The 11,661-nt window shown below is 34.5% G+C and overlaps 1 protein-coding gene across 1 annotated transcript in view; it reads left to right on the forward strand.

The window, feature by feature from the left end:
- The window catches only part of PIK3C2G (phosphatidylinositol-4-phosphate 3-kinase catalytic subunit type 2 gamma), a 350,852-nt gene that overhangs the window by 273,826 nt on the left and 65,365 nt on the right, over positions 1-11,661 (forward strand). Inside the window, exons 27-28 of the mRNA XM_032855093.1 lie at positions 8,368-8,557; positions 9,060-9,181. Of these exons, the coding sequence (XP_032710984.1) occupies positions 8,368-8,557; positions 9,060-9,181 (312 nt within the window). The remainder of the gene's footprint in view (positions 1-8,367; positions 8,558-9,059; positions 9,182-11,661) is intronic.

Consider the following 11,661-nt stretch of genomic DNA (forward strand, 5'->3'; position numbering starts at 1 on the left):
TATCTTTAGAAACATGAACACTGTGGAAATGAATAATGATCAGAGTCATATTTTAACTTTCTTAGCCAATTTTGGCTTAAATGGGTGTATATTAATGGAAAATTTGGGAATTTATTTTAAAGAGTCTAATACCAGAACAAGATAAATTGGTTTGAAGCTTTATAAAATTGAGGAGAAAATTATTAAACATTATTGAAATACATTGTTAACACTGAGGACATGGCAGATCAGTCTTAAAAAAGGCATTGCAGGGGCACCTGGGTGGCTCAGTGGGTTGAAGCCTCTGCCTTTGGCTAAGGTAATGATCCCAGGGTCCTGGGATCAAGCCCCACATCAGGCTCTCTGCTCAGCAAGAAGCCTGCTTCCTCCTCTCTCTCTGCCTGCCTCTCTGCCTACTTGTGATCTCTGTCTATCAAATAAATAAAAAATCTTAAAAAAAAAAAAAGGCATTGCATGATAACTTTGATAAATGCCAACCCAGAAAAGTAGTATTTAATTATATTCAACATCCATTCCTCTTAGAAAATTTTAGTTAGCTCAAATAGAAGGAAACTTAGATAAACATCATACTTTTAAAAGTGGAAGATTATAAGCATTCCCATTAATGTCAGGAAAAAAGATAATAATGCTTTTATATTGATAAGTAAACCCCTATGTTTAAGTTTCATTATATTGTTATTTTCCATTTGAATAAGACAACAAATAAAATAATCCTAGAGAATTAAAAAAATGGAATAAAAAGAATGCAGTAAAGTAAGTAGTTACAAGGTAAAAAGTCAAGACTCTGTAGTAAAAAAGATTAAAGGGGAAACTTTTTACATCATCACCTCAAAAGATATAGAAAAATAGTAGTTTTTTTCTCAAAATAAATAATAGTTTATATTAGATTATATACAATAATATATAATATATGTAATAGTTTATATTAAATAATAGAAAAATAGTAGTTTGTTTCTCAAAAACTCCAGAAACAGAAAGGAACATCCTTAGCTAAAACTGAACAGAGAACATTATACTTAACAGCAAAGCATTGAAAACTTCTTTGTAATCAGGAGCAAAACAAAAATGCTTGCTCTCACCCCTTTGCTTTAACATTGATCTTAGCAATGCAAAGGTAACAAAAATGCTATCATTTTTGCAGACTGCATAACTATGTCCATACAAATTTCAAAAGATTATACGGAATTATTGTTAAAATCAGTAAGAGTTTGAAATCTACTTACATTTTATCAAATATTAGTTAAAATTTAGGAAAAGATAACGTTTACAATTTGCCATTGACATAAATGTTTTTAATTGGAGAATAAATCTAACAAAAGATATGCAAAACTTTCACAGGGAAAAAAATCTAAACTCATAAAGAGAGATGTAAAACAAGACTTAACTAGATGAAGAAATCAACCATACTTACTGGGTACATGTCTTAATATTGTAAAGATGTTAAATCTCTCCAAATTGATTTATACTTTTAATGCAATACCACTTAAAACCCTACACATTTATTTTTTGTATGGGTGAGCTTGATAAGCTGATTCTATGGAAGAATATATTTGCAAATGAATATCAGATAAATGGTTAGATCTATAAAGAACTTATCTATAAAAACCTTATCAAACTCACCACCCCAAAAAACAAATAATTCAGTTAAGAAATGGGCAGAAAACATGAATAGACACTTTTCCAAAACAAACATCCAAATGGCTAACAAACACATGATAGCATGTGCTCAGTATTACTCATCATCAGGGAAATACAAATCAAAACCACAAGATACCACCTCACACCTTCAGAATGGCAGGAAACAACAGATGTTGGTGAGGATGCAGAGAAAAGAGAATCCTCCCGCACTGTTGGTGGGAATACAAACTGGTGCAGCCACTCTGGAAGACAGTATGGAGGTTCCTCAAAAAGTTAAAAATCAGGTGCCTGGGTGGCTCAGTTGGTTAAGCAGCTGCCTTCAGCTCAGGTCATGATCCTGGAGTTCCGGAATCGAGTCCCACAAAGGGCTTCCTGCTTGGCGGAGAGTCTCCTTCTCCCTCTGACCTCTCCTCTCTCATGCTTTCTCTCTCTCTCTCTCATTCTCTCTCTCTCTCTCAAATAAGACCTTTAAAAATAAATAAATAGATAAAATAAGATTTTTTTTTTTAAAAGTTAAGGGGCACCTGGGTGGCTCAGTGGGTTAAAGCTTCTGCCTTCGGCTTGGGCCATGATCCCAGGATCCTGGGATTGAGCCCTGCATTGTGCTCTCTGCTTGGCAGGGAGCCTGCTTCCCCCCACCGCCCCTCCGCCTGCCTCTCTGCCTACTTGTGATCTCTGTCTGTCAAATAAATAAACTCTTTTTAAAAAGAAAACACATTTTTTAAAAAATAATTTAAAAGGTTAAAAATAGAACAACCTTATAACCCAGCAATTGGACTACCAAGTATTAATCCAAAGGATACAAAAATGCTAATTCAAAGTGACACAGGCCCCCACAGTTTATATCATGTATATATATTCAAAAAGAATGAAATCTTGCCATTTGGCACAATGTAGATGGAACTAGAGTGTATTATGTTAAACAAAATAGGTCAGAAAGACAAATATATGATTTTAATCATGTGGAGTTTAAGAAACAAAACAGATGACCATAGGGAAAGGGAAGGAAAAATAAAATAAGATAAAAACAAAGAGGGAGGCAAACCATAAGAGACACTTAGGAAACAAACAGACTTGCTAGAGAGGTGTTGGGTAACGATATGGGCTAAATGGGGAATGAGCATTAAGGAGGGCATTGGTTGGGAGCATTTGATGAGCACTGGGGGTTATATGTAATTGATGAATCACTAAATTCCACTCCTGACACCAACACCACACTGTATGTTAACTAATTTGAATTGAAATAAAATAATAAAAGTAGAATATATTTGGGAGATTAGAGGACCTAAAATAGTGAAAAAAAAAAAATCTAAAGAAGTAAAAGATAAAAGAGCTTGTGGATTTCAAGACTTATTATAAGTTCCAATTTTTGAGTAAGTGTAGTGTTGACACAGAAATGGACAAATGACAAGTGAAACACAATGAAGAGGCCAGAAGCAGGCCTAGGCATATACAGAGAGGCTTAGTATTGGACAAAATTGAATCCGTAAGGAAAGAATAGTCTTTGCACTAAAAAAATCGGTTAGATTTATGAGTGTACATCTATACTTTCAGATATTGTGTGGTCATTTCAAAAACAGGTCTAAGTCTGTGTTCTGGATTAGAAAGATTGTTCATTCAACGGATATTTGGGGGCCACTTACTATGTACCATTTACTCTAAAATGTTTCTTCCAAAATGTATCGCTAAGTTAAAACAGCAGATTAAAACACTCTAAATTGTGATTTTTGACTCCTGTCTTTTTTACTTCTATCTCACACAACATCACAGTCCTTACAAAATGGCACTCTTTTTGTCTAATTCCATTCTTCCTTTCCTCACTGTATCAGCCATTCCTTGCCATCTGCCAAACACCAGTCACCCATCCACCTCTGAGTTTCTAGACTAGCTGTTGTTTCTGCTTCAAATGTCCTCCATCAGAAATCCCCATGGCCTACAATTTTGACAAATTAAGGTCTGTGTCCAATCATTCAACTCTCTTTTCAGTGAGATGACCCATTGCAACACTGTTACCTACCTTTTATTCCCTCTCTACAATTTCTAGCTTAGTGTTCTTTATAGCATATATTACTTTCTCAAGTCCTTTATTTTTAAGTGTTTATTTCACTATTGTCTGAATTTCACATTATATAAACTCTATAAAGGGAGAAATTTCTGTTATTCTTCGCTATATCCCAATACTAGAATAGCCCCTGGCATGTAGTAGGAGTAAAGATACTGTATATATATGCCCCTATCTATTTGTTTGCACAAATGTAGAAGAAAGCTAAAAAAAAAAATGTATCAAATTGAAAAAAAAATCAAATTGTTTCTAGTGGTTATTTCTGGGGGAGAGTGGTACTGGAGGAAGGATGAAGGGAACCTTTCCCATTTTACTTCATATTTTACTGTGTTGCTTGAATTATATTTTATAACAAGTCAAATTTTTTTAATGTTCCTGAATCTCTTCCAAGTAAAAAAGACATATCAGATAGGGTAACAAAACTCAAAAACTATGGGCAATATCTACAACAAAACTATGCAAGAAAGTATTCCCAAGAACCTTAAAATATAAGCAGGTAGGGCAAACAATTCAGTTACAAGATCTGTGTATCAGCATGTCATGGGACGAAGCTAAAGAAGCAATAGATCATCTGACTGACCTGAGAACAGGATCCAAAGACCCCACAGGTACTCACTGGAAAGCTGAGCAGACCAATCTCATAATAGCAGCTAAAACTGGGAAGCATTTTTATACATTCCAGTTCACAGGGATGGGCAAGGGTTTCTGTAGCAGATCTGGAAATGTCAGAGCACTTTATGAGCTTTCAAAGGTAACTGGAGCTTCCTTTCAGGAAAAAGTCCTACACTAAAGAGAAACTGCTAGTTGTATATTCCAAGATAAGACGAGAAAGATCATAGGAGAAAAGGAAAACCAAAGTCCAGGAAAAACTGGGGGCGAGGGGTGAAGGAAAAGAATCATATCTCAGAAAATATGAAATGACATTTTTTATCACTGTGTTATAACAAAAGAAAAGGGAGCTTCAGACCCTCAAAGACCTTCTACTCCTTACTGAAATTTCAGGAGTGCAAATTTCATATTAAAATAACCAAGCAAATGGATCATGTTTGACTGTCATACAAAATTACAATGAGAAATAAAGAAATAAGATGTAAAACAAAATCCCTACAATGAAGTATGCCAGAAAGACATTCCCACCAAAGGAAGAAATTGTATCTTTATATTTCAAATTGAGATAAAAGCAATCAAGGCAACGATAAAGACATGAAAGAAAAATATATATCACAATTAGAAAAACTCAGAAATGAGGTGATGGAACCCAAGAAAGAAAGAAAAATAAAAGAAAACAGAATTCTTTAAATTTCATTTTTCTGCTTTTATTTAATACCAGTTAGTAAAATACGTTTAATAATAGTTGCAGGTCATACAGTGTAATGTTAGTTAATTTATAGTGAATCAACACTTCCATACGATACCTGGTGCCCATCACAAGTGCACACCTTAATCCGCATCACTTATTTAACCCATCCCCCCATCCACCTCCCTTCTGGTAACTGTCAGATTGTTCTCTATAGTTAAGACTGTTTCTTGGAATGCCTCTCTCTCTCTCTTTTCCCCTTTGCTTGTTTCTTAAATTCTACATATGAATGAAATCATATGGCATTTATCATTCTCTGACTGACTTGTTTTTCCTAACTTAATAGTTTCTAGCTCCATCTGTCATTGCAATTGACAAGATTTCATTCTTTTTTAATGGCTGAATAATACTCTGTTGTATATACCACATCCATCAGTCAATGGACATTTGGGCTCTTTCCATAATTTGGTTATTGTAGATAATGTTGCCATAAACACTGAGATGCATGTATCATTTTCAGTTGGTATCTTTGTATTCTTTGAGTAAATACCCAGTAGTGTAATTTCTGGGCCATAAGGTAGTTCTATTTTTAACTTTTTAAAGAGCCTCCATACTGTTTTCCACAGTGGCTGCACCAGCTTGCATTCCTACCAACAGTGCAAGAGGATTCCCCTTTCTCCACATCCTCCCTAATGTCTGTTGTTCCTTGTGTTGTTGATTTTAGACATTCTGACAGATGGGAGGTGATATTTCTCTCTAATTTTGGTTTGCATTTCCCTAGTGATCAGTGATGTTGAGCATCTTTCCATGTGTCTATTGGCCAAATGTATGCATTCTTTGAAAAATGTCTCATGTCTTCTGTCCATTTTAAAAATGGGTTATTTGGGTTTTGGGTGTTGAGTTTTATAAGCTCTTTATACAGCTTTGGATACTAACCCTTTATTAGATATGTCATTTGCAAATATTTTCTCCCATTTCATAGGTTGCCTTATACTTTTACTGATTATTTGTTTTGCTGTGTAGAAGATTTTTATTTTGATGAAGTCCAAATAGTTTATTTTTGCTTTTGTTTCCCTCACCTCAAGAGACAGATTTAGAAAGAAGTTGCTATAGCCAGTGTCAGAGAAGTTACTGCCTGTGTTTTTTTCCAGGATTTTTATGGTGTCAGGTTCTCACATTTAGGCCTTTGATCCATTTTGAGTTTATTTTTGTGTATAGTTTAAGAAAGTGGTCCAGTTTCATTCTTTTGCATATTGCTATCCAGTCTTCCCAACACCATGCATTGAAGAGACTTTTTCCCTTTGGATATTCTTTCCTGCTTTGTCAAAGATTAATTGGCCATATAGTTGTGGGTTCATTTCTGGGAAAAGAAAACAATTTTAAAAGCAAACCAGAAGGAACACAGAATAAACATGACAATATAACAGATGCCTCCAGAGAAAAAGAGGAACAAAAGGAGGACTTTTAAATAAAAGCAATGAAAAGCCAGCATATATATACATAATGAAATTTCCTGAAAAAGAAAACCAAAGTAATATATTAAAATGGTATCACAATTAAATTATTTATTTAGTATTTTTTTAAATTTATTTACTTATTTTAGAGAGACAGAAACAGTGCAGTGTTGGGAGGGGACAGAGGGAGAGGGAGAAAGAGAATCTCAAGCAGGCTCCACGCTGCACAGGGCTTAACCTTAGGACCCTGAGATCATGACCTGAGCCAAAATTAAGACTCAGATGTTTAACTGACAGAGCCACCCAGATGGCCCTTTATTCAGTACTTTAATAAATACTAGGATCATAATTACATTTTCTGAAGTCAAAAGGCTTGAAATTACATGAAAACACATTGAATATTTGGCAAAATTACCTAGAATAACCAACATGAAACATATTTTAGAAACCTACTGGACTTTGAAGAAAAAGAAACTTTTTTCAAGCATCCAGGTAAAAGACCAAATTATTTATAAGAGAAAGAAGTTCAGTACGTTATCAGTTTGGGATACTAATTCTTTCTTTATTTTTTTTTTTAAAGGTTTTGTTTATTTGTTATCCTGGGACTCTAGGATCTTGATCTGAGCAGAAGACAGTCGCTTAACCAACTGAGCCACCCAGGCGCCCTGGGATATTAATTCTTTATTCCAAAAGAAAATGAAATGATGTTTTAATGGCACTCAAAAAAGGAAATGTAAGGGCTGCCTGGGTATTTCAGTCAGTTAAACATCTGCCCTCAGCTCAGGTCATGATCTCAGGGTCCTGGGACAGAGACCTATGTCAGGCTCCCTGCTCAGCAGGGAGTCTGCTTGTCCCTCCAATCCCACCTCCCCACCGTCCCCACCCCCAGCCACTTGTGCTCTCACTCCCAAATAAATAAATAAATAAAATCTTTTTTTAAAGAAAAGAGAGAAATATGAGCCAAGGATGATGTATCCAGCCAAAATGATTTTCAAATCAGTCCATAAACTATTGTCAACACCCAAAATTCAGAAACATATTTCTTTGAGCAATTTCTGAGGAACTTACTAGAGAATGAGCTTCATATAGTCAAAATGACAAAGATGCAGACATAATGCCTGGCAGAAAATTTAAGATTCAATGCTAGAAGAGAGACTTTGTAGTATGTATAGTACAGATATTATAAAATGTAGATACAATAGCTCTATAAAAAAATGGAAGTGGAAAAGGAAGAACATATGAAGAACAGAATAAGGACACCATTTGCTTTATAATATTAACTGGGATCAAAAGGACAACACTGCAAATCAGATACTGAAGAAGGTACAGAGGAGATAAAGAACATTATATGAAGACATTTATATCATTAGAACATAATTGAAAACCTCAAATACAAGAAATAAAAAAAGACTTTAAAAAGCAGAAACACATCAAAACCAAACCAAAGAAAAATAAAATAAAAAAGCTATAAAAGTTAAACCATATATTTTTAAATATTTAAATATGGGGAAGAGAAGGAATAATACAGAGATTACAAGGATAGGTGCTCGTTTCTTGAAATATACATTGCTCTATAGTTTTAACTTCTGGAATTATTTAAATACTTTAAATAATTATAAACTAAAATTAAATTTTAAATGAGTCATTTCTAAAAATAGAAAAAAAGCCTAAAATAAGGTAAAATACAAAATTACAATTAGTTTTCTATTTCATCACGTGCTTTTCTTTTATATCTGCTAACAATTCAAGATGTGGACTTGGGGTTTCTAAAAATAACGTTTAATAGTTGGGCTCCGAATAAACAGACATGGTTCTTGAGGTTTTCCTCCACTTTTAACAAACACAAGAAAACAAATCTTAAATAAAATGAGTCAATTCAGGGAAATGTTACTATCTTTTCTTTTTCATTTCCTTAGGAAAATAAAGGAAAGTCTGGAGTGCTTCCCTGTTAAGTTAAATAACTTGATCCATACACTTGCACAAATGACAGCCATAAACCCTGCTAAATCTACTTCACCGACTTTGCCCCAGGAATCCTGTATGCTGAATGTAACCAGGTCAATTCAGAGAGCAACAATTTTAGGGTTCAGCAAGAAAACAAGTCATGTAAGTCTCAACTCTGTTATTTTGACTTAAGTATCATTTGACTTCATCTCAGACTTCCCTTCACTATGCTACACATCCTTCCTTATATCATAATTTTTTTTACTATGCAAATGAAAAATCAGTGACAGTTTGAGCAGAAGTGCCATTAAAAGAGAATGTTCTAAGGAGAAATCATAACAACCAGAGCTATTAGTAGAGAACCATCAAAGAGAACAGTTCCTGCCCTGTGGTAGACTATAAATCAAGAGCTAATTAAAATGTCCACATGAAGAAAAAAAAAAGAGCAGAAATTAGGCAGTCTGTTCCCAGCACATAAGATTATGATATTTTTGTGTACTGTATTTATAAGTAATTTTGCCTTTACAAATTGCATCTCTTAGCTCTTGCGATGGCTTTTTGCAGAAAGGTTCTTGCTTTGTTTAGCTCACATGAAACCAGATTTTAAAGTGTATCACAGGTTGATAATGCCACCTTTTGATTTTTGTCTGTTTATTTTCTGCAGCTGTATCTAATCCGGGTGACACACAGTAACAATGAAACAAGCCTGACGGAAAAATCATTTGACCAGTTTTCAAAACTTCACAGCCAACTTCAGAAGCAGTTTGCATCATTGACTCTCCCAGAGTAAGGCACTATGCTCCCCAGTGTTTTGCCTGCAGTACTTGTCCTTGAACATGAGGAAAAATTATGGTTATGGGGTTTTCTATTTGTGAGCAACACAGCATTCTGACTCCAATGCCATTGAACCTATCCCAGCAGAGTCTATATTGCTCCCAGAATAAAGAAACTTTGTCTCATAAAAGAGAACAAGTTTTGCAATTTCTCTGTTTGCTTCAAGCCATTGATTTTGTAGACAGAAAAATCCAGAAGCGATTTAATTTTTCATCAGTTATCAGGAAAATTGTTTTATTTGCCTGTTTTTAATAAAATTGAAATTGAAAATGCAGAACTAAATTGGATATATCTACTCTTTCAACAAATAACTACAGTAAAAAGTGCTGCTATATTTATTTCCTGTACCAGAAAATAACTCATTAATATCAGTTAGTATATAAGTAAAATGTACTAATACCAACTCACTTTGTTGTGAATTATTAACTTTGACTTGGATTATCTAAATTTAATTTATTGTTATGTTCATTGTCAGACAATCTTGGAAACCATTGCTTTTGTTCATATTATAATTTTAAAAACACTAAACAAAAACACATTAAGAATATAATTGAAAATTACTTCTGTTCAAACAAACCTGCTAAAATTCATCACTTAGAACTAACCAAATTTAGGTCATAGACTTCATTCAGTGTATACCAAAGGAGTATCTTGACTTTAAAAAGATTTAACTTGCCAGAGATTCTCTTGGCACTTAAGGTAAATCAAATGTTATTTTGTCTTTTTACTGAGATTTTTGTTAAGTAAATGGTCCTTTAACAATGTGAATGTCCATGTCTGACCTAACATATTTTTTCTTAATTAACATATAATGTATTAGTTGTTGCAGGGGTGCAGTTCTGTGAGTCATCAGTCTTACACAGTTCACAGCACTCACCGTAGCACAGACCCTCCCCAATGTCCATTACCCAACCACCCTATCCCTCCCACCCAGTCTCCCCTCCAGCAACCCTCAGTTTGTTTCCTGAGATTAAGAGCCTCTTATGGTTTGACCTGACATACTTTTTACATGTGGATTTTTGCCAGGCTTTTAGGATTTAATCCCTTTCTAGAACATACCTCTAAGCAAAGTTATCAATGGATGGAGAGATACTGTGCAATACTGAAGAGTGAAGTACTTCGTGTTTATGAAAAACAGTGCTTGCAGATGTCACAGGAATTTTGAAATACAGATGCTTTAAGCATCAGGAGGTGAACAAATTAAGAGCATGTTCAAGAGACTGAGAGGGAGGCATGTTATTATGAAAACTTAAAAGCAGCACCAGCTTTAAGAATTACCAAAAAACATCTGATAGAATAACAGAAAAGGTGCTAGCAAAAAAAGTGCAAAGTTTGACTGCAAATGTCAACTTCAGCATCAGTGGCTGCCATTGTACGATTACTAAATAATAAAATAAATACAATAAAATAAATAAAATCTACTAATTAGTGATTTTATTGTATTTTTTAAAAAAGACTTTATTTATTTATTTGACAGAGATCACAAGTAGGCAGAGAGGCAGGAAGAGAGAGAGGAAAGGAAATAGGCTCCCTGCTGAGCAGAGAGCTGGATATAGGGCTCTATCCCAGGACCCTGGGATCATGACCTGAGCTGAAGGCAGAGGCTTAACCCACTGAGCCACCCAGGTGCCCCTAGTTAGTGATTTTAAAAAAATGTTGGTCAAAAAAAAAAAAAAAATGTTGGTCATTGTTAAGTTACTGCCCTTTTTGGTTTTAAAAACTACTCTGTTTTATACTTTTATCTGTGTACTACATATTAGGACAACTTGTAAGACATTAAAAGTGTTAATAATCTCCCTCCATATGCCTATTCTCAATTTTCAGCTTTCCTTAGGATTATGCGTTGCTCAACAACTACTGCCTGGTATTTAAATTGATTTTAAAACCATTCCAGCAATGTGTATGTGTGTGCATGTGTGTGGTGGGGTGGGAGGCATATAGTTCCTGTATGCCCTTGACAATATTTGTATGTTGACAGTCCCAAAGGAGCTAAGGCTTCCATTGATGCATATAAATGAAGGATGAAAGTAAGATTTCCTCTGACTCCTGAATTTACTCAGAGAAACCCTACAAGAATTATGTAAACCTGATCTCAAGAGTATGATCAGAAAGTTAGAGTCATAAAGAATAAAATTTAAATTAGTCATAGCATATAATAGTGGTCTTCAAAGAAGACTGTTCATACCTCTGGGTACCTTCCAAGAATACACAGGCATGGAAATCTTCTGTAAAATTAATGGTCTTCTCTAAAATTAACCTGCTTAAAAAAGGTGGACTTCCTTTCCCTTTCTGCTTTCAACATTGCTCTTCTCCCAGCCATCCAGAATCTCCCAACCATCCAGAATTCCTAGAGAGGAAAAAATCTTTGAGAATGAAATAAAAGGCAAACCAAAACATTAGTCCAATACCAATATTGAAAAAAAGGAATTATT

Source organism: Lontra canadensis, unplaced genomic scaffold (assembly GCF_010015895.1).
Source record: "Lontra canadensis isolate GAN:19392208 unplaced genomic scaffold, GSC_riverotter_1.0 scaffold9, whole genome shotgun sequence".
Taxonomy (NCBI): Eukaryota; Metazoa; Chordata; class Mammalia; order Carnivora; family Mustelidae; genus Lontra; species Lontra canadensis.